This window comes from Hyperolius riggenbachi, chromosome 2 (genome assembly GCF_040937935.1).
Source record: "Hyperolius riggenbachi isolate aHypRig1 chromosome 2, aHypRig1.pri, whole genome shotgun sequence".
Taxonomy (NCBI): domain Eukaryota; kingdom Metazoa; phylum Chordata; class Amphibia; order Anura; family Hyperoliidae; genus Hyperolius; species Hyperolius riggenbachi.
The window spans coordinates 256,682,967-256,707,667 of NC_090647.1; the positions used below are offsets into that span (position 1 = coordinate 256,682,967).

Sequence of the window (24,701 nt, forward strand, 5' to 3'; positions counted from 1 at the left end):
AAAGGCACACCAGAGCGGCAAAATTATCAGGTAGAGCATTTATTCTTTACAAGCTATCAACTGATATGTTTATTTTGTGTGAAACGTTCATCTCTGGTTCCCTTTAAGGACCACGGGCTTAAACCTCCCTAGTGGCCAGGCCATTTTGTACTAATTAGGCCACTGCAGCTTTAAGGCCTGGCTGCAGGGCCGTACATCTCAGCATACAAGTGATTCCCCCTCCCCCTTTCTGCCCACCAACAGAGCTCTCTGTTGGTGGGCTTTGATTGCACCCTCAATGTTTATTCATTTTTATATAAATATTTATTTCTTTATTTTTTAAATAAATGTACTGTAGCTTTTTTTTTTAACCCTCCCTCAATCAGCATGATCGGCTTCAGCTTTTGACAGAGGATCGCGTCTTCCCGCCCAGGGGGACAGTACAGTGATGCCATAGATCGCAGTGCTGTACATAGTAAATAGACAGCGGTTTAACCGATTAACAGTCTCCTAGCAGCGATCGCCACTGGGAGGCTGATGACGGAGTAGAATGTGAGATCCCCTGCAATCTCTGCCCCTAGAATCGCTGCTGGGAGACTGATGATGGAGCGGAGCTCCGTCAGTTAAGTGGAGATGTGTGCGCATTGGCGCGCGCAATCTCCTGCACAACACGCCCCCAGGACTGCACACCGATCGGTGTTAGGCAGTCCTGGGTTTGCCACCGCATCCACGCCAATTGGCATGAACCGGTCATCCGAGGTGAAAATAAACTGATAACATACGGTATACATTCCTCCTCCTCCTAAAAATTACTTTTTTAGATATCCTACAATTTAAATTTTTAAGTTTTTACAGTTTCAGTGTCTCATCTCAATGGCACATTCATTGAAGTATGTCAGAGCTAAAATGTATGAACTATTGATTGGTTTTATCTCTTTCCTGCTCTCAGAAGACATTTACTGCCAGTAAAGTGTTTTATGGTTGTAATTCCTTATCATTGAGGGTTATGCTGTAGTCTGACCCAGTCCTGACCCAGTCAAAGCTGTTACTCTCATACCTTATGTTTTAGGGCTCGTTTCCACTGTTGCGGTGCGGAATCGCCTGGATTCCACTGCGGACGAAATCGCATACGGATGCGTTTCTGCATGCGGTTTTCCCGATTTCGCATGGCTAAGAAGCAGGCGAATTTAACCATGTCACTGCCTGTGTAAATTTCCATTGCATTACATGCGTAATCCCTATTAAAAGCATTGCGGGCGATTCGCTCGCATTCCAGCCGCACGCGAAATCTGACGGCTCTGCCGTGCAGATTTCCCCCGCACACCAAAACGTGCCCGCACGACGCACAAGTGGAAACAATACCATCCACTTGTATTGCCTATGTATTGCCTATGCGAATCCGCATGCAGTGCCCGCATGCGGATTCGCTATAGTGGAAACAAGCCCTAAATCTTTCAGGCAGAGAAAGAAAAAAAGGAACACAGCATAGTCATTTATGTGTTTGGCATTGTACATACATGTCTATCTCATCATGTCACCTCGGTTGTGCTTTAATGGTCCAGTCACACTTGCAATTGCAAAATGCAATCACCTAGTGTTTGCGATCGCAATTTTGCATTGCAATTTTACATTAATTGTACAGCAATTGTATTTTGCATTTCTCATGCAGTACAATTAAAATCGTGTTGTGATTGCTCCAAAAATGCTGCATGCAGTGCGTTTGAAATTTCCGCAAATCACAAGCACTGTTGTGTGAATGATCTCAAAATCTGATTCCATCTGGTCATCATACTACACAAAAGAATGCTACATACAGAAAGTAATTACAGTACTCAATTTGTTTTAATTTTTTTAAGTGACATTTTCCCTGTGTCTTATCATTCCAGTGTGACAGTGACAGTGACCAAGAAGAAAAGGTAAGGCCTCCTGTGATTTGTACATATATCACTGCAATTATTTTTGCTTTTATAGTTTTTAAGACACCGAACTATATGGACAATCTTTTGCTTTTGGCTATGAATTACTTTTTTGCTGCTGTTAATCTAAATGTTTATCAGGCACCAACGATATCTTGCTTTAGGTTATTGTTTTCTGATTACACAGATTTATTAAGAAAGCCTGTATTATTACTTCAACACCAGCTTGATACTGTATAATAACGTAAAACTTACAAGGAAACCCAATGTGAAAATAAACTGATGAGATAAACAATTGTATCTATCCTCCTACTCCTAAAAATTATACATTTTTTTAGAAACCTGCAGTTTTATGTTTTTTGCGGATCAGCTAAGAAAATAATGTTTAGTGTTGTATTGTCTCATATGTTGACAATCTTTCAGTGTCCCTGAAACTAAAATGCTGCTTTCAGAAACCATGGCTGTAGTTTCTTATCAGTGGGCAGCTCGGTGTCATAAAGGCTAGCACTCTCACCTTGCAGCGCTGGGTCCCAGCCTAGGCACTATCTGTACAGAGTTTGTATTTTTTTCTCTATGTCTGTGTGGGTTTCCTTTCCAGCACTCCTATTCCTTCCAAAAACTATACAGATAAGTTAATTGGCCTTCCCCTTAATTGACCCTTGATTACGATGCATACACTATAGGATACATACATAGACATACGACTATGGTAGGGATTCGATTGTGAGCCCCTCTGAGGGACAGTTAGGTAACAAGACAATATACTCTGTACAGAAGATGCAGGAGATGTTGGCATTATATAAATACTAAATAATATTAATAGTCACTGAGACTTACGCTATAGTCTGACTTAGTCCTGACTTGAGAGAAACTGTCACTTGCACACCTAAATATTAACTCTTTCAGGCAGAAAAAGAAAAAAGGAACACAGCCTAGTTATTTGTAGCTTAGAATTGTACATACACTTCTATCTCATCATGTCACCTTGGGTATCCTTTAAGCCTGGTTTATACTTGTATATGTTACGGCCAGAACCCGAAGTTTGGCCACATCAATGTTACAGGAATAATTCCATTTCTCACATTGGCCGCAGCGCAGCGGGCACTTCGCACATTGGCCGGCCAGAACCCGAAGTGGCCGGCCAGAACTAGAGGTGGCCAAACTTCGGGTTCTGGCCGTAACATATACACCTAACATGCTCTTTATTATATGCCTGTTACACTGTTTTCCAAATGAGATGGAGCAATTTTGCCTATTTATTTCTCCTATTTTAAAAAACAAGATCTACCATTGTATACCAAGAAGAGGAAGTGTGTTTCCCTTCTGACTTGGTAAATTGTTTTGCTTGATTTATTTTTTACTGATAATGGTACAATTTATCATTATCAAATTAGTATAATAGTGCTTTATAAATTGTGAAAAATAAGTTTACGGACTTTACATCCAGAGTTCTCATATCAACTGCAGTCCCCTTATTCTTGCTGGTTTAAAAAAAAATACTTTGTTTCCTGATACCATGTGATCGGCCCAGCCAATCAAAGACTTAGGAAATAAAAACTATGGAGAGAAATAATTATTCACTGTCTTGCAAGTACAGTACATACTTTGTGTATCTGAAAGTTATGACTATTTACTTAGTGTTTCCTGAATGGTTGCTAGTAGGAGAAGCTACCATGACCATGTTGATTGCATTGCAGAAGTATTTTTTGTCTCAGATAAAATTAAGAAATATATGTATGTAGTTCTCATTTACAAAAAAAAGTGCAATAATCCCAGGTCATTTTAAATTCGGAATAAAGTGCACCTATCTAGAAAATAATATATGTCTGCAAAGTGAAAAGGCAAATGTGATTTTTAGTATCTATAAATTACAGAATAGTTTCTGTAAGGCCCAGTGCACACCGAGCGGATCCGCCGGCCGCATCCGCCTGAAAATCCGCTTGGCTAATGTAATTGAATGGGCTGGTGCACACTGGTGGTTTGAGGTTTTTAGCAAACCGCAAACGTGCCTCCTGCTGCACGTTTTCGGTTTGCAAAAAAAACCTCACACCGCCGGTGTGCACCAGCCCATTGAAATACAAAAGCCATGCGGATTAACAGACGGATGCGGCCCGCGGATTGCATCCAAATCCGCTCTGTGTTCACTGTGCCTTTATCTCGTACTCTGCACCCAAAACCGCTAGCGTTTTGTGGATCTGCTAGCGGTTTTGGTGTGCACTGGGCCTAACTGTGTTTGTAATAAGTATTTTAAAGTTTATACGGTACATTAATTTAAATGTGCAATAGGTTTAAAAATATAACGTCTATATGTGCTTAAAAAAGTTCATTGTTATTCTACCTCTACTTGTACTTTTTGAATACATAGATTCATCCTTGTTTGTTCAAATTGCATTAGAAAGCTTTTCTAGTTGTCCAGGGCCTCAATCTACCCCTCTAGGGCATTGTTTGAGTGTCTATAAAGCTTAGAAGCTTTTGCTCATTAGCAACGACACACACATATTTAAGGTGCACTAGTCTTAACTAAGCTATGAAAGATTAGCACTTCACTCTCAACTTACTGCTTTTGAAATTAAGCTTGCAAGAGTTTTACATTTTCATTATACTGTCTTCTGTTTTGTCAGCAAGTTATGCGTCAATTGATGATCTTTTATGTTCTCTAATAGACAAGTCTTGCTAAGGAACATCAATATTTGCCCATGTGCAGGCATAATTGTGACAGCAGAAAAAGAAGTAAGGAAGACAATAACACTGTAAAGATAGTGTAAAACATAAAATAGTCCTAGAAGGATCTTACAAAAAATAATAATAAATACAAGTAAAAAAATAGGGACTTCAGGGATTTTTCCTTTACTGTCGATTGTCGAAGTAAATTTACTTACATTGCTCCCCTATGGCTCCCCAATTGGTATTTATAATTAAAGGTGTATTAAAGTTATTTAAAAAAATTTAATAATAAGGCAACTTTTCCTGTATTTATGTATTTTGGCACAAGGGCCGGCCCGCTCATGAGGCGGGGTGAAACTTTTGCCTCAGGCGGCAAATTTGAAAAATTTGCCTCAGGCGGCAAAAAGTCTAGGGCCGGCCCTGTTTGCCACTCCCCCTGTGACATGCTGCCAAAGATACCAGGTGCAGTGCTAGTCATGCTGGGAGCTGATAAGCCTCACTCTCTCTCTCTGCAATAACTCCATGAAAGGGAATGAAGGAAGAGGGTTCTGGGGGGACACACGTGACTCATGTAACAGTGCCCTGGTCAGCTCACAGTGGTATTCACATACCTCCTGGAGCCCCCCTCCTGCATCTTTTTTTTCCTTATAAAAGATAAGAATGCTCAGGGCCACACAGTGAGTACACATGCCTAGCAGCATATGGAGGCACACTCCACCAGAAAGCAGACATGACGACAACTGAAAAGTAAAATTATACCTGTGTTCCTTTTATTTTTGTTAGAGTACTAATATTTATCACATGTTTTATGAAATTGGTGTTACATTGTTTAAGTTCAGGTACACTTAAAGTGTTCAATGATTATAGGTTATACCTTAGCATGTTAAATTCACACAGTATTCAGTTCAACAAAAACTACTGGTATGCAGAGACACACAGAAGACAACAAAAAAGCAAATAGTTTACAACTGATTGGGGTTTATGTCACTGGGGCAGTGCTTACAAGTGTCAGTTTTTCTTGAGGTTGTTGAGAGGTATTGGGACATCCAAAATACATTTACCAGCATATAAAATATACATTGACATGATTTTTTTTTCTTTTTGTTTAGCCCATGATACTTACATTTTCTATAGGTACACACCCGGAGTTACTACTGGTTACTCCATGTACTGTATACATTAAATAGTCTTAGTCAAGACGGGGTTAAATAAATCCAGGCAAGGCTATAAACTGCTGCTTTCTAATATTAGACAGCATTTAACAAATCCAGACTGGGTTAGCGGATTGACTTGTGTTCACCAGTAAAAAAAACTAATAAATCAGATGCAAAGGGGCATTACCAAGACATTCAGCAGTCAATCATCTGTTGTCATAGACAAGAAATTACATAGGAGATCTACAGGTGCACATAAATAAAGATCAGCCCTGCCTGCAATCATTAGACTGCGGTACATATACTATAAGCATGTTCATGTTCTGCTTACATGTGTCCTAATGTAATGGTTTTATGCATTTTATGATTGGCCAGTTTATTTCCATGTTTTAATCTTTTACGGAAATGGTACTTTCACTTTCAGAAATCGGAAATCTCTTGTCATTCAGCTCAAAGTGCGAGATGTGAGTCTTATCTGATGCCTGTAATTTGTATGCAGCATATGCAGCCTGTTATAAAATGCAAGACATCATTATTTGAACAGGTCAAGCATATTCAGATGAAGACAAATGGTGCTTATTTGATTTCCTTAAAATCAGGAAATGAAAAAAATGCTCTCTAGAGAAATCATGTTCTGCCTCACTTAGATGATAGACCGAGGCATGTAGCAGAGATAAGAACAGGCGCTCATCTTCCGTTTTTATCTCTGAAGGACGGTCAGGACTGTCATCTCTCTGACATGTGCATTATCCGTGTCATTTTAAACAAAGTGACCTGTAGAAAAGTGCACTCTGCTGTGACATGATAATGGGATGTTGGATGACAGGTAAAGTATACACTTATAAAAGGAGGCTGTGTATTATTCTTTTGTTTAAGTGACAACGAGGAACTTCCTTTCTGTGGATGAAGGGATTGTCAGATTCTAGTGGTGAGACCCTGCTTGGCTTAGCACAGCTGAAAACTAAATGAATGTATTTATGAGTCTTACAATGTGTTATGCACAGTTTATTTCAAGATGCTGGAGAGGCTGAGAACTATAGAACTGAGACCTCTACTATGCAAATGAGGGTCAGGAGACACCTAACCTCGATTTTCAATGAGCATCCACTTCTTAGCATTGTTCATCAAGCTCTATTACCAGTTCATAGAACTGTAAAGCAAAGTACATGTATAATCTATCTATCTATCTATCTATCTATCTATCTATCTATCTATCTATCTATCTATCTATCTATCTATATATATATATATAGATATATATATATATATATATATATATATATATTATATACATGAGCCTATTCTTTGAAAGGTAGACATGCAGAGGAACTGCAATAATGTGCTATGATTTTGTAGGGTGGAGAAGATTACAATACTTCAAGAGTACCTTCAGTATAAAAAGGTAGATAATTTCATGTCAGGCTCTGTCTTAATGCTGCAGGGGGGTCTCAGGGTTAATAACTGCAGGACAAAAAGGAGAGAAAACTTTCCTTGTGAGTTGACTCTAAAGCAGTGTTTCTCAATCTGGGGTCCGTGGACCCCTGGGGGTATATCTGCTGTTGTCAGGGGGTCCCCCAGGGGCCGCAGACAAATGGTGGACCTCGCCCCCAGAGAACCCATATCTATATAGAATGTCAGCTGCGGTGCTAAAACAGCGCAACTTAAATCAAATAGTTAGTAGCTCCTCAGTTAAAAACCCCCAGTGCGCACGCTATCCCCTTTCAAACTACCAGGTGCTCCAGTGGGAGATGTGAAGTAGCCCTCTTATTGGTCCCCAGTGCTGCCTGTCACAGCAGCACCTACTACGTGTGCTTTCAGTGTACACCCGCTCAAACCACCTGGCCAATAGGAGCGCGGTACTAGCATACTGGAGTTTCTGGATTGGGTAATGAACCTGTCACGCAGGACCATTGCCCAATCCAGAAGCGCCAGTATGCTAGTACCATGCTCCTATTGGCCGCAATGGTGGTTCGGTGGGTGTACACTGAAAGTACATGTAGTAGGTGCTGCTGTGACAGGCAGCATTTGGGACCAATCAGAGGGCTACTTCCAATCTCCCGCTGAAACGTCTGGTAGTTTGAAAGGGGATAGCGTGCACACTTGGGATTTTTAACTGAGGAGCTACTAACTATTTGATTTAATGTGAAACAAAGCAACAACGTGGGCACCAGTACCATTGCCAAATCTTTACTTCCTCATAACATCTTGTACTCTTGTGTACAAATCAATGGATGACGCTATACATCACCGTTCCATAGTAGCTGCACAGCACACAGAGATTGAAAATGGCCTGTCATTTCCTGGCTACCTGAGTGCGAAGGTAACTTACTTTCTTTGAATGCTTACAAAACTATTTGATTTAAGTTGCTATTAGCAGCTAAAGCAGTGAAGCTAAATGCACAGGGCATGAATATAGAGGCTCCAACGATTGAGAGTGCAGCAGTAGGGGCTATTGGAAAATGCCTTCTGAAGCCCTGCACTGGAGACACTAACAGTCTCCAGTGTAGGGCTTCGGATGCCATTTTCCAATAGCGATACTGCTGCACATCTCGATCGCCAGAGCCAGTATATCCTTGGACACCATTTTCCTGTAGCAGACTGTGAGCAGGACTAGAGGAGCAGGCCAGAAGAGGGGAACGCAAGACAGAGGTGGAAGAGCCTCTTCCTTCCAGCTCCATTTGCAGATTATTGCTGCATGTGGCTGGACGTGTGAGAGGAAGCTCTCACATTTGTGTGTTAAAAACTTACCAATTGTTCAAAAAAAAGCTTTTATAAAAGTTATTGGTATGCAAAGGAGGGATGTTAGGTGTTAGTAGTGAAGTGGATAGGTAGGTTCATCTGTTAACCAGGGACTACCTGTATTTTGCTAGTATTTGGCTCCACCCACATCATGTAATGGCCATGTACACTTTTTTTGCTGCTTTGCGTGCGGCTTTCTTCAGTAGGGGGTATGTTTGCTTAGGGATGACCCACAAAGGGGTACATGTGCTGAAAAGTTTGAGAACCAGTGCTCTAAATGAACTTACTGGGCACCTTAGTGGTATTTTATTTGAGTGTGGAGGTATTCACAGCACCACCGGGGGAAATAGCTGTCTAGCTGATAGCGCACAGAAATGTTTCTGGTATTTATGTCATGTTCGTACAAATCACGCTATATACACAATGCAGGCATTGCTCACAAGGCAATATGGAAAAAGCTGTTGCATTTTTACATTACTTCTTTTTTGATACCAGAGAAAATCTGATGCAGAAATTTGAAAATAAAAAGACATGGCCTACAAGGCCTGCCATTTCCCTCTGATCTGGTAGCCTCAGGTTATTCATCTCTGTGGTTGACCTGATAGTATCTCAGTTTATGCAAATCCTTGGCTATCAATATAGCAGTCATGCAGACACATTTATAGACAAGGCAGGCACATACTGCATACAAACTGGATGACTGCATTAAATAAGTTTAGGGCTGAAGTGAACTTTCTACCTTTTGTTTCCTTAGAGAAAAACTGTTGTAAAGATGTTAGGTCGCATTCAATGGGAAAGGAAGGATAGGAGGCAGAAAAATTCTAAGTATATTTCTTAACCTCCTTAGCGGTATGCCCAACACTGTTGGGCATACCGCCGGCTGCCCCCAGGAGTCCCCTATAATTTTAACAGATTGCATGGCTGTAATAGCTTTAGCTAGCACTAGGCTAGCTAGTAGTGGTGGCCGGCATCCCCCCTATTACCGATGATCTCCCCGATCACCCGCTAAATACATTACCCCCCTGGATCCAGCGATTGTGCAGCCTCCCTGCACATCTCCGGTCCTCTCTATGAGGAGGATCGGGTCTGCGCACGACGTCACCGATGTCATGATTTCATGTTCGATCCTCCCCATAGAGAAGAGCGAAGCTATCCGGGGAGGCTGCGCCGATTGCTGGATCCAGGCTGGGTAATGTATTTAGCGGGTGATCGGGGAATCATCGGTAATCGGGGGGATGCCGGCCACCACTACTATCTAGCCTAGTACTAGCTGAAGCTATTACAGCCATGCAATCTGTGAATATTATACTGGGGCACTCGGCTGCAAACCCTCCTGAGCGGCGTAACGCTCAGGAGGTTAAGGGACAACTGAAGAGGGAACGATATGGATGCTGCCCTATTTATTTCCTTCTAAACAATACCAGTTGCCTGGCAGCCCTGCGTATCTATTTGGCTGTAGTAGTGTCTGAATAACACCAGAAACAAGCATGCAGCTAATCTTGACAGATCTGAGAATAATGTCAGAAACACCTGATCTGCTGCATGTTTGTTCAGGGTCTATGGCTAAAAGTATTAATGGCAGAGGATCAGCAGGATAGCCATGCAACTGGCATTGCTTAAAGGAAATAAATATGGCAGCCTTCATATTCTTCTCGCATCAGTTGTCCTTTAACTTTGTTATTTTCAGTTATATTTAAATATACTGAGGCAGTAAGTAAGATATGACCAATGTACACATGTAGTCTGGCAATTAATTCTAAAGGACTGTCCGTTCCAGCAACTTTCCTCCCATCATACCTTAGTCCCTAACCACTTCACTGTCTAACACCTTACATAAGCATATGTATATATTCCTTCCTTCCTGATGCCTTACCATAACCTTTTTCATTAATGTATGTCCCAATCATAATTCCTAAACCTAACCTCCTAACTCATACAGACAAAAATATGTCTCCTCCTATACTATCCCCTAACCCTTAATCCCCTTAGGATGGGTACACACTTGCATGGACATTTTCCCCTGCGATTCCCAGGTCTTCATCGGCTTTTGCAATTGCATGTCTATACAAATGTTTTGCCACAATTTTTCATTTGCTGCGGCATATAATGCAATTGCAAACTCGTGCGTTGTGCAGGAAAAAGTGGAAAGTTGTGTGATTTTAAAACGCACTCTGAAAATTGTGAATGCAATATGCTAATGAATGGTCATGACGAGCAATTCCCAAGTGAGGCTATTGACTTCAATAGCCTGTGCAATCGTGCTGCTTTTGCCGTCCACAGTAAAATGTGCAAACGCAGCTAATGTGTTCCTTGACTTATAGATGTCTATCTCTAATCAACAATCAAGTTTTGTTATAGCTTCAGTGTGCCACACCCAGTTTACCACTCCTGCATCAATATACATTCTTATCTTCATTGGCAGCGCTAAAGGTACCAGAAGGGTATATGTTGAAAATCAATCAAACCACTGTATTGCAGTGTTCAATGCTGCCAGTCAACCACCACTCCTGACCCATAAAAACCTAAATCTTCCATCTGGTCCGATAGATGATTTTGATCAATTTTAGTCAAAATTAATGGTGAATCAATCAAAAAAGAATAATTTTGGAAGGGGATATGCATGCGTATTACCACCTTAAAGTAAACCTGAGATGAGGGGAAAAAAAGTTTTATACATGCCTGCGGCTTCTTCCAGCCCCTTCACGCTGATCAGTTGCTTGCTGTCCTCCTCCTTCGCCTGGATCCTCCGCTAGGTGGCCTGTTAATTTCACAAATCGGGGAATACTGCGCTTGTGTGGCCCGGCCTTGCACGCTCCTTTGTGCTCCCAGCTGTGGGATCGCTACAAAGGAGCATCCACAGACGGAAGTGGGCTGGAGGAAGCCCTAGGTATATATAAAACTTTTTTTTTTTACTTGTCTCAGGTACACTTTAAGACTTTCCTTCTGCTAATAAATATTCAAGACTGAGCACCAGAACTCAGTCTCAGCATAATAGTGATGATGATAGTGTTGGTGGATACAATCAACAACTAGCACCATATATCCAATCTCCAGTATTTCATATCAATATTTAAACAGATGCCTTGTTGGTATATTAGTTTTTTTTTCTTTTTACAAAAAGACTAGCTTGTAACAGATTGTCAGGAATATAAACACATATTCTAAAGACTGAATGCGAACAAAACCACTGTGCATATTATGTTTTTGAAATCTCTGTGCTCACCCAGGTGTGAAAATCAACACCTAGCCTATGTGAACAAGCTCATGGCTACAAAATCAAATCTCTTCAGCTGTTGCAGTATTTGTTGGAGACTTTTCACTGCTACTTTGTGCTTAGTCTTTACTTTGTGACACTTGTGCTGAGTGAGAATACAATGTGTTAATCAGTTTGTTAGTCATCTGAAAATCCTGGGTGCCAGTTTAATTAGCCACTAATACATATAGCACAGGAAATAGTGCTAAATATTTATAATGTTAATTAAAATTTTCCCAGCTCTCCTAACACGACAGTGCATTCATGTAAAATGGGCCACCGGTATGCAAAAACACTGCACAACAGTTTTACATTTCTTTTTGGAAAATATAAACAAGTATGTTATAATATTAACATAAATGTTTATTAAAAAAACATACAAGAAGAGAGCGCTCTGAGTGCCAATAGTATGTGGAAGACTTCACCCTGCCAAAGACAGGTCTCACCTGGCTTGAATTGGCTGTCAGTAGATACAGCCTCAGTTGGGTATAAACAGGGGATATTTATTATAAAAAACAACGCGTTTCTCAGAGACAATGTTCTCTGTTTCTTTAGGCTATTAAAACATAATATGGAGGCTCATAGTTTTATAGAAACATTTAACACCCATTATTTTAAATTGGGCCAATTTGAAATAATGGGTGTTACATTTTTCTATAAAAATATGAGCCGCCATATACCCCCGTTTATATCCTTAAAGAGACTCCGTAACAAAAATTGCATCCTGTTTTATATCATCCTACAAGTTCAAAAAGCTATTCTAATGTGTTCTGGCTTACTGCAGCACTTTATACTATCACTGTCTCTGTAATAAATCAATGTATCTTTCCCCTGTCAGACTTGTCAGCCTGTGTCTGGAAGGCTGCCAAGTTCTTCAGTGTTGTGGTTCTGCTATGCACTCCCCCCTCCAGGTCCCTCTATGCACACTGCCTGTGTGTTATTTAGGATTAGAGCAGCTTCTCTCTTCTCTCTTATCTTTTACAAGCTGGATAAATCGTCCTCTGAGCTGGCTGGGCTTTCACATACTGAAGAATTACAGACAAGGGCAAAGCTGTTTGCAGGAAGAAACGAGCAGCCTGAAACTTCAGTGCATGAGAACAGAGGAAAGAAACACACAAATGATCTCTTGAGATTAAAAAGGAAGGCTGTATACAGCCTGCTTGTGTATGGATGTATTTTCTATGTGTGGACATACTGTACATCAACCTACTTCCTGTTTTGGTGGCCATTTTGTTTGTTTATAAACAAACTTTTTAAAACTGTTTTTAACCACTTTCAATGAGGCGAGGAGCGGCGAAATTGTGTCAGAGGGTAATAGGAGATGTCCCCTAACGCACTGGTATGTTTACTTTTGTGCGATTTTAACAATACAGATTCTCTTTAAACTACCTCCCAGTTTGTGGGCTGTTGATGCGGTGGTGCCTAGCAACCGCTAGAACTACCAGCTACCTATGATGCGCAGACGCCATTTTCGCTCTCTATACTGCATCCGAGGAGAGCGTGCATCTGCGCTGGTTCACGTGGCCTGTTAGCGGTCCTTCTGTGTTTCAGCCCTGACAACACATCGAGAGCCTGGCCTGCCTGCAGCCTTCCTAGACATCTGCTCCAACTACAGATTGAGAGCCTGGTCCCTGGCGGTTAAAGGGACAAATGCCAACTTAGGCTGTATCTACTGACAGCCAATTCAAACCAGGTGAGACCTGTCTTTGGCAGGGTGAAGTCTTCTACATACTATTGGCATGCAGAGCGCTCTTTTTTTGTATGTTTTTTATTCTATTTAGTGCACTTTGAGAGCTGCCTACCGAGGGATCGCCAAATCGCACCAACAGGGGATTTGTCCTTATTCCCGATTCTTGCTAAAATAAATGTTTGTGACAATAAATCAAACCTGTCAGAAAGCTGGGGCAGTGGAGTCTGGATATATGATTAGAAAACACATAACCATTAATGTAAACAGCATGTTAAAATAATTAGTAGTTCTGAAGATACAGGCTGTTGAAATAACTGTAATTTTTTTCTTTTCCTGTAATGGTTTACCGTGCGCCAAATACAAAAAGAAATTATCTGTTGCATTGAATCACAAGTGCCCATTTCCTTTTTTGGCAAAATATGGTACTGCTTGCTCATATCTTCCCATAGGCAGTTGGAACCACTTCCATCCTTACAGATCATGAGAGACTGCAGCCTTGCAGCCAATTCTGGGAACGGATACTGGGAAGGTCCATCTGTATTGCCCATCAGTGTTGTACTGCCCTACTGACCAATTGCAATGACCCCTTAATTTGTTGCCGGGACAAGGAACTTTACTGTTACTTATGATAAAGTGTGTCATGCATTGGGAGAAAACATGACAATTAGTTTTCTATTCTGTTTGGTTGGTTTTCTTAACTGTGGCTTCTGTTAAGAATGATAGTTCGGCCATTTGCATTGTTCAGCTACAGTTGATATTCTTCAACTGCAACAAGCCAAGTCAAAGCTACATTATTTCTCCAGAATATTTTTTATTAAGAATGAAAGTTAGAAGTTTATGAACTTTCCTGTTGTGCATTAATTCCATTGCAAGTTGTGTAGTGTCATACCTTTGCTGGCAACTGGGCAAATATTGTCCAATTCTGATGGTTTTCTGAACTGTGCCCATGATTAAGAGTGTCAGGCTGGCCCATTGTATTGTTTAGATAGTGGTAACGTATTTGCACTAGTGCAAGCCAAAGAAACCAAAGCTTGTATTTTTGTTACGTGGGAAATCAGGGATTCTTAACCTGCTGGGCGGTCTGGACGAGCACAGCTCGTCCAGTACCGCCGGAGGCTGCCGCTCAGGCCCTGCTGGGCCGATTTGGCTGAAATAAAAAGCAGCACACGCAGCCGGCACTTTGCCAGCCGCGTGTGCTGCCTGATCGCCGCCGCTCTGCGGCGATTCGCCGCGAGCAGCGGCGAAAGAGGGCCCCCCTAGCCGCCTGAGCCCTGCGCAGCCGGAACAAAAAGTTCCGGCCAGCGCTAAGGGCTGGATCGGAGGCGGCTGACGTCACGACGTCGGCTGACGTCGATGACGTCACTCCGCTCGTCGCTATGGCGACGATATAAGCAAAACAAGGAAGGCCGCTCATTGCGGCCTTCCTTGTTTATTCTGGGCGCCGGAGGCGATCGGAAGATCGCCTCCGGAGCGCCCTCTAGTGGGCTTTCATGCAGCCAACTTTCAGTTGGCTGCATGAAATAGTTTTTTTTTATTAAAAAAAACCCCTCCCGCAGCCTGCCTGGCGATCTTAATAGAACGCCAGGCAGGTTAATGGCATCTTTACTCACACAGATACGCTTATCAGAACTGTTGCTGTAATAGGCTGGTAGTGGCACCCATGGCCTGTTCTTGTAAATTGTTTACAGCACATTCAGGCCAAGGATAAACATTGTGCCAAGATAAACAATTCAGTTTTCTACAAAGATGTAAGGTTTATAGTTTGAAAAATATAGCGCCCAATTCCATTACATACTTCTCAGAGTTTTCTCTTAGGGGTTGTTTTCACTTAGTATCAATAAAATACCTTTAAAGCATGTAAGAAGATACTCAAAACAAGTTTGCAATTATTTTGTTGCCCATTTTTTAGTACATTTTCAATTACTAGATACTGAAAAGTTATTTCATAGAGAAAATGAAAAGTTATCTACTGGGAGAAAACTCAGGAGAAAAGTTAATGAAAATAGGTCAATAGGCTTGGTTGTGCAGAATCCTGTCCAAATGTATTAACTGCCTAATGACTGCTCCACACCGATTGGCATGAGCAGTGCAGCAGCCCCAGGACCACTCCACGCCAATCAATGTGAATGGCAGGGAATGGACTTTGTAGGGGATTGCGCACGCCGATGCGCGCGCATCCCTGCTTGATTGATAGAGCGAACTCTGTCATCTGTCTCCCATCAGTGATCGCCACTAGGGACTGTTAGATGGCGAAACCAATGTCTGATAACATTGTACAGGGCTGTGATCTAAGGCAGCGCTCTCCTGGGGACTGCTGTGTGACACTGCTGTCCCCTCCAGAGGCTTAGAAGTGATTGGTTGTCATAGGCTGATGCCTATGACAGCCGATCACGGTGATTGGCTGGCGGGGGATTAAAAAATAATAATAAATAAATAAGCAATTTTATTATAAAATAATAACAAAATATTTGTAAAAAAAATAATAAACATGGAGGAGCGATCAGACCTCACCAACAGAAAGCTCTGTTGGTAGGGAGAAAAGGGGAGGGCCATCACTTGTGAATGGCCTTGTCTCTAGGAGGGTTTAAGACCGCGGTCCTCAAGCGGTTAAGCAGTGGATTGAAAAAAAGTGCCAAAATGTTTTTCAGAAAGTTTACTGAAATCATGAGTTTCTCTGATGAAATAGAGCCAATGATGGGGAGCAAGCCTCGCTTTTTTGGGGGGTTTAAAAGATATTTTACTCATAAGGTCAGAAAATATCACGTAGGGGAAAACGTTGTAGAAATAGTGAATTGAAAAAGGGCCTCAGTAGTAAATTTTTGGGGTGCATGTCCTGCATAGATTTTTCATTTTGTTTGTCTCAGTTTGCCTCTGCTTGTCCTACCATAATATTGTATTCTAGAAAATAGTATTATGAACTTTAATGCTTATTTTGTAAAACACAGAATGTATATAAATTACTGTGCCTGGTATTTATAGAAAACTGTTGTTCACACAAGCTATTTCACATTGAAAGATAAAATAAATTATATAGAGTTTATATTTACTCAGTAAAGATTCATGATGTTAACAGTTAGTCTATTGCCACATATGAATACTGCAATATTCATTACAGTGAACCTGCTGTCAGCCAGTGCAGAAAAAAAGTATTGACTTTTCTAAATAAATGCAAATAAAATATATTGGCCCAACAGATATTTTGGGTTACAGGCCATAAATATACACAGAAACACGGGTTATCTGCTTGCTGCACAATGAATAGTGAGGTTATATATTAGCAACTGGCTGTATTTTAATGATTTCTGCTCTGGCATTACGTTACTTTAGTTCTGCAGTAAACATTTCTGAGAGCTATTATTATTCTGGGGTGAGATTAGGAAAGCTGTAAAACAAATATCACTGCATCCAATAAAAAGAATATAAAAAAGCACTTTTAAATAGCACTTTACAAATGGCCAAATTAAATAGCTCTGAAATTACATTACAGACATACATTGCCAATAATGGCAATAATAAATTAAGAATATTATCTTACATTCTCTGTCGACTGCACTACTAATTCCTAGGAAACAGCTATGGCAGAAACATGGTATATTGTTGCTTAAGGACACCGCTTTATTTTTGTTTTATTAAGGAAAGGTTATAATTTTTTTACTCACATTTTTTTTTAAACCATAACAATACTTTTACATGGGACAAGGAATATATGACGTTTTAGGACACTCAGCTTTGTAATGATGTACATAGGGCAGTAACTCATAACTGTTCTATTGCTAGTCAAAGGACCTAGACTTAGTTTTGGCAATATGGGATTATACATGAAACTGCAAACCCATGTAGTCAACTGAAACCTCTTAAGCCCCACACTCACAGGCTCAGCAGTTCTGGCAATACATTGTAAAAGTGAAAATGAAACTCACTTTAGCATAGGAATGGCACCACCCTGAGGCAGGTGATATGTCTTATTACTAGGTTATAGCAGATGTAAAACTTTGCACTTGTTTTGGACATTAAATTATACCTCAGACATCTGACAGCACTATCTGAATCAGATATAAAATATAACATAATATTGTCTGAATGATAAATCAGCAGGTTTTGTCAATAGGCTAACTTTTTATTTCTCGATACTTGTGTCAGGCCTTGGTGCCTTACAAAATCTTCATGGTCTACTCATTTTTTGTCACTCATTTACTACTGCACTTGAAAGCTACATCTTCAGCAACTAAGAGCAAAAAGATCTAAATTTATGTTAAAAATGATGGGTTCAAGAAAGAAAACAAATGATTCAAATAAATAAGATTTTCTATAAATACAAAAAAATCACTGTTTATATCATTACATATTTAAGAATTTATGTTATTTTAAGAAGTGAAGAAAAAAATGCAGACTATGTGAATCACTGTGTTATTTTAAAAACACATAAAACAAACATTTATAAACTGAGGATGTCCCGCATTTTCAAAGTGATGATCCTTGCCAAAAACCTACTGCTACTAAAAACCCTTAATCCCTTAATACTTTTTTTGTTTTCTGAATGCTGTTTCAAATTTAAACTGTAAACTCCACTTCAGAAAAAACAGTTTTCCAAAATCTGTGCAAGCACTCAGTTGCACGTCTTATTTCTCTTTGTAGAAGCTCATTGATAAGCTGAAGTCAAATAAAATGACTTTTAACCTTTTTTGCAGTGGTAACCCCCCCCTAAAGACCAGGCTCATTTTTGCAGTGCTGGGCTGTGCAGGCTTTTCAGCCTCCTGCACAGCCCAGCTTAGGTGCCCAGCGATCGGACTCACCTACTTTTTTTGTCCCTAAGGGGACATGCCGCCGGAGGGGTCCGATCACTGCAGGCTTTTTTTTTTTTTAGTTGCCTCAGCGAGGCTCTCTCTCTCCCCGTCCCCCTCCCTCTCCTTCCTCCCTCCCCTTCATCATCTAATTTGGAACAGTACGACGATCCGTCCTGTTCCGCCTCTCATAGGCATCAGCCTATGAGAGGAGGGCGCTCCCCGGCCAATCAGAGGCCGGGGATCGACGATCTCGTACAGTGCTGCGGCCCCCGGCAGCGCTGTACACTTGTAAACAAAGAGGATTTCTTTCCCCTTACGTTTACAAGCAGCCTGCTAGCCACAATCGGTGGATAGCAGGCTATTCACTGAACTCCAATCCGTGAAGCAGCAGGGAACGATCGCGCGTGCGCGCGACCGTTCCCTGGGAAACTGCAGCCCCAGGACTTGACGCCAATTGGTGTTAGGCGGTCCTGGGGCTGCCGCCGCGGTCATGCCCATTGGCATGAGGCGGTCCTTAAGTAGTTAAGGAATGTATTTAGGAGTCAAGACACTAGCCTCTTCATGCCTAACAGACTGGCAGTGCTATAGCTGGCAATCTTATTAAAGAGATTCAATCTCTGCCTTCCCTTTTGGAGTTTTCTTGTTATGATTTGATGTTTTTACCACATCTAACATGTAATCTGTTAATATTGCATAGTGTATGGCCCCATCCTAGACAAGTCTTAAAAAGTTAGTGGTTGTGTAAACAAACACATCTAAAACTAGTACCTTGTGCACAGTAGTAACACAAAAATCCCATATGCTCATCAAAAGATATTTATTTTGATCTAATGCCACATATAAAGTGATATCCCAGATAAGCATGGTAATCTTGTCACCTCTGTATGGATCTATTTAGTTCCATACTTGTGTGGAGTTTGCACATTGTCCTTATGTTTACCATAGTTTTATCTTGTTCACCATAGTTTTATCTTGTTCTGCCTTTTTCTCCCAACCTTCAAGCAAAATAATGACTACTATAGCCCAAGCATGCATGTATGATTGCAGATGCTGGTGAGCTTCTTTTGTACACAATGAAAAATATGAAAGCACAAGTAAAAATATGTAAGCAATACATGGATCACTGAAGACTACATTTAAATGTTAAAGATAAGCCTTCCACCCTTGAGTCAAGGACTGAATTTCCCACTAGGCACACTAAGCACATTAGATGTTGTTAGTTGAAGTTATCACAGGGTCTCCACCCACATCACTATAAAGTCTAGTACTGTAACACGTTGCTATCTATGCAAGCGCAGCTACTCCTTACCACAATTAATACCACCTATAGCTGTTTCCACCTTGTTATCTGTGCCAAGCATTCCATTTTGATCATTGTGACAAAGACACAGTTCTTAAATTGACACATTTTTTTCAACTGCTAGACAGGGGTGTGGCTTTAGGTGTGGCATGTCTTTATAGAGAACTATTAATATTTTTTAAATCCAATGGACACTAATCCTTCTAATCACCTTAGACTCTTTGAATTTAGCTGTGTTGAATTATTTGGCACTCATGGTGAACTGAGGTGATTTTCAGAATTTTGTAGCATGACAATATTTTCTGGATAGTGTGAAGTGTTTATCTATTTTGCTTGTTGCCTAGAGTTACCTTTTAAGTGGGGTACTGTTGTGAAATAATACATAAGCAGGTAAAGAACTTGACAAGGAAGTGGCAGAAGCCTGAAAGTGTATTGTGTATTTAGCAACGGAGCTGCAGAGCAGCTCACTCACTTGTGGGGGCCAACAAAAACAGTTGGGTTAAAGAAAAAAACACCCTGCTTGCATGCTTTAAGAACATTGGTATGTTCCTAACTATGAAGCTCTTTCTTCAGTGAGAAATTAGTGAGAGTTAGGAACATACCAACATTCATACAACATTAGGGATGGTCGGATATTCCAACTTATGATTTAAAGGAAATTCTGATTTCCAAAAATGCCGATAGCTCGGCATACCAACAGTAATCCAATTTTGGCTAAATATTTTCAACTTGCAAGCATTGAACCAACTCGATTTTTGCAGAAAAAAATGGCATTCTTTGATTGTTGCAGTAATTATAGACAAATCACAAGTCTCTGATACTACCGAGTATTTTTTGAGTCTTCTGATTGGCCTAAAATTTCTGTGGTTTTCAGATTTTCATGGTAAATCACTGCATTCTTTGATTGGTTCAATACTACTGACTACTTCTGGTTTTCCGAACTACAGAAATTTGGAAATACTCTGTAGTATTGAACCAGTCAGAGAAAGCAGTGATTTACTGCGAAAATCAGAAAACCATGGACATTTTAGGCCAATCACAAGACTCACAAAATACTCAGTAGTATCTGAGTCTTGTGATTGGTATAATTACCACAGCAATCTGATTTTTGTGGAAAAATTCTGCATTCTCTGATTGGTCCAATGCTTCCGAGTTGTGCGATTGGACTAAAATTACAGAGTTGCAGTAAATCGGATTTCTTATGAAATCCACTCACCGAACAGGGATTACGGAGTTATGATGTTCCGACCAGAAACCCTATTTCCTTTCTGAAATTGGGAAATTTTCATTCTGATGGAATTTTCCAACCATCCCTATACATCATGCAAGCAGGGAGGGTTTTGGGGGATTCTGTTGCCCCCCGCAAGGGGTTGAGCTTCGTTGCGTTTACTTCTCATTTCTTTCTTCCTTATTTGTTTACCTTTCACACTTCAACCACTTCCAGGTTGTGTTATTTACTTTACCTGCTAATAGACTATTTAACAGTAATGCCCCTTTAAAGCCATTCTGATTAAGAGCATGAAAACCATTGAAAGTATTTTGAGTGATATGGCAGCATGGGAAGGGAGGGATACTTTATTAAAGTAAAATAAATTTAGGTACAGTTGCCATATGTGGATCCATTAATGTATGCAGTAATTATTACTATGAATAATACCTGTAATACATGTTTAATCCTGATATGCAAAGCATAGGTCGCCGTGATTTGAAGTGCTTTTAAATGTCACATTTGCACACATGGTTCATGCTGGTTGCCTCTTTATAAGCATTTCTTAGGTTTTGTGCATTTAAGGATAGACATTTGGCATTTCAGAAAGTACAAGGACAAATATTCAACTCATATTAAAATCTATGTTTCTCACACAGAAAGTCTCCCCACCTGCCAATCAAAGCTGAAAGGGAATTATTCTTAATAAAAATAGGTTTCCTTACTCTCCGTTTCCTAATATTTCCTGCTATTTGGTGTCGCAGCAATGCTCAGACTACAACTAGAATGAGTTAAATGTTACCTTTTCATGTAATTCAAAAGTTTTAGCATAAGTTTCATTAGTTAATCTGAGGGGTTTGTCAATTAAAGAAAATGGTGCAAGAAATATTTGAGATACGTTTGTATTTACTTATGCATAAAATAATTTACATGTGACGTAATGCGATGGGCGCGAACAGGAAGTCAATCGATCGCGGTACTTGTGCAGAGTCATTGAAGATCTTAAAGATCCAATCCACCATGATGATTTTTGTTTCCGTGCATCACCAAATATTAATTGTGCATCTGTACCCATGTCATGAGATTGTGAAAAAGATTGCTTTTTACTTCAAAGATCTGCAGTTGTCTGAAAAATCCCATAGTGGGTATGGGCCTTCTACACCCAAATGGTGCACCCACCAATTTAAATAGGGCTGTAATACTACCCCCCCCCCCCCCAAAAAAAAATGCCATTTGTTTTCTCTATCTCAAGTACAATAAAACTTGATTGTTGTTGTTTTTTTAGAGGAGATAAGTCAGCAGACCTGGGGGTGATTTACAAAAAGAAGTGAAGGCAGGTGATTATAACTTTGTAGAAGAAGAGATCTTAGTGGATATGTGATATTTGCTGGAAGTCCGCTTTAGGCTGACAATACCCTGAAAAAGGTTTGAATGAACAGATCAATTTCTCTCGTCTTACACTATTAGCAAAGCTAAAACTGGTTTAAGTGCATGTAAAAGCTTATGAATATGTTTCTAGGCATATATCACTATATTATACTCACATCTTATAATCACAAAGCCATTATTTTTTTCGTTTACCACCAACTGTCACTAAAAGATATCTTCCTTGTGTCTATGTTTTCTGTGTCCATTCATAATGAACCTTATGTACACAAAGAAACCAAATGTGTTTATAACCTTCATCTTCCATCATCATTGTATTATAAAGGGCTCCTCCATGCTTTCAGCATTCAATAGTCTTAGGAGACTGAGAAATGAAGAGGCAGATCTTAACTCTGTTTATTACTAATGAAAGGAACCAACAGCAGGTGATGAGCAGTAAGGACCAGTGAAGAAATACAGTGTTGACTTCAACTATTCAGTTGTGTAAATAAATGTCATTTTTAAGTATGTTTAAAATGAACACAATGAGGTTGAAATGCTATAAAGTTGTCCTGAGCAGGGGAATAAGGGAAAACATAAGTATTTCAGCAAATGTAGACTAGAGATTGAAAAAAAATAATGCTTGATGGTGGTGGGTGTCAAAAGTTTACTGGATATATTAAAAATAAACCCTTGCTGTTGATTTTCATGGGTCAATGGAATAGTATCAATGCTTATTCACTAGTCATTTAACAATTCTTACTATGTTCAGGTATGATCCAGGTTACAGTTCTAAGCTTTTGGCACTTAATGGCAGACAATGTTTACAAAAATCAATAAAACAACAGCTCATGTTTTTGGGGGGGATTACTTGAATTATGCAGTGTTTCTCATTGTTGTCAAGCTCTTGAGACTGAGAGTAACTCAACCCCAATGTAGCATAATTATTCTCCCTAACATTTTTCTTAGTACATCCTTCACTCCCCTTTACTTACTGAGATATCTGCTTGCTATCAAATGTATTTAAATGTGAAATGTTTCTAAAGGTGATTTGATCATAAATGGTTAATAATGCATGGAAAGAGATTTCATTTTTCATATGCAAATATTATTCTGTAAACAAGTTACCATATACACTCAAGTATAAGCTGACCCCAACTTTTACCCTAAACAACAAGAAAAAATGATTGGCCCAAGTATAAACCTAGGGCTGCAAACACAACACCTACTGAGGACCTCCTAGGGCTCTTTGATCATCCCATTTAGCTCCTCACACACCACATTTGATTCTGGGAACACTTTAATTGCATCAACTTTGCAATAGTGTGCTTGTCCCCATTTGCCTATGGCAGTCAATTCAGCTTTAGAATGGGCCGGAGCAGTATGTGTCTTCATGTGCTCCCCCCCCCCCCCCCCACAAGAGCTGTATGTTTAATTATACTCCCCAAGCCGCCCGAGTGGCATGTGTACTTATGTGCCCCCCCCCCCACCACCACCAGTGTAGTATGTTCAATTGCATTCCCCGCTGCTAGAGTGGTATGTGTAGTTATTTTTCCAAGCATATACAGAGTGTTCACTCACTAGTTCCCACCACCAGGTTTCATCTTAGCTCATCTATTGGAATCTCATCTCTATGATTCCCTCCAGTGGCACGCAAACTGTGAGGCGCCACTAGAGGGCATCATAGAAATGAAGATGATGGTAGACAAGCTAAAGGTGAATCCTTGAGGCGGGAAATGATGAGTGAACTCTATCATTTACACTGCATATGCTGGGTAACATAAGTACACATATCGCTCCAGCGGGGGGAAACATAACTACACATACCACTCTGGCAGGGGTAGCACATAAGTACACATAAAGCTCTGGCAGGGGATGCACATAAGCACACATACCGCTCCAGCGGTGTGGGAATATGATTAAACATATCATCCTGGCATGGGGCACATGTGTGGAGAACCCAGGTGTTATCTATGGATGTCGCTCTGGCAGGGGGCACACAGTGACTTGAATATAAGCTGAGACCCCCACTTTTGGACCAGTTTTTAGGTCCCAAAAACTCAGCTTGTACTTAAATATATACGGAACATTTGTAACTAAGCAGGAAATGAAGGCATGTTGTAGTATTAATGGTGGTTCTGCATTCAGAAAAGAGAAAAGAATGGCTCAGCCGCACTGACGGTTGTATAATTAATTAACAATATTTATTAGGTCAACAAAATCAAACATATATAAAACCACTTAAAATGATGATAAACTATATCCTCCCCGATATGTAATGTGTATAACTTAATAGCAAGTAAGGACTCCTATATAATTATGTGCTTTGGATAGGTTCAATATTGACCCCCCCTATTACTGGACCAGGCCATTGAATGCAAAAATAGGGATTAAAGTTGCTTATGAAACATTTAAAGGACATTAACAAATCTATAAAACTCAAAAAGTATATAGTGTAACAACTAGTGCTGAATACCAGTGCTGCTCGGATACCACTTTTCACTATCTGGATCTAATTCGGATCCGGATACCAAGATATCCGATCCGGGTCGGCTATCCGAGTTTAACATTTTTACAATCTGGATCCAAATTGGATATCCGACCTCAGTATCCGGCCGGATTCAGATATCCAAATAGAAAACCGGAAGTG

At 40.3% G+C, this 24,701-nt stretch overlaps 1 protein-coding gene across 7 annotated transcripts in view; it reads left to right on the plus strand.

Annotated features, from left to right (window-relative positions):
* Nucleotides 1-24,701, plus strand: part of AUTS2 (activator of transcription and developmental regulator AUTS2) — a 1,744,602-nt gene that overhangs the window by 1,158,359 nt on the left and 561,542 nt on the right. For all 7 annotated transcript variants that reach the window (XM_068268551.1, XM_068268554.1, XM_068268555.1 and 4 more), the window contains one exon: nucleotides 1,866-1,895. In XM_068268551.1, coding sequence (XP_068124652.1) covers nucleotides 1,866-1,895 — 30 coding nt within the window. The remainder of the gene's footprint in view (nucleotides 1-1,865; nucleotides 1,896-24,701) is intronic.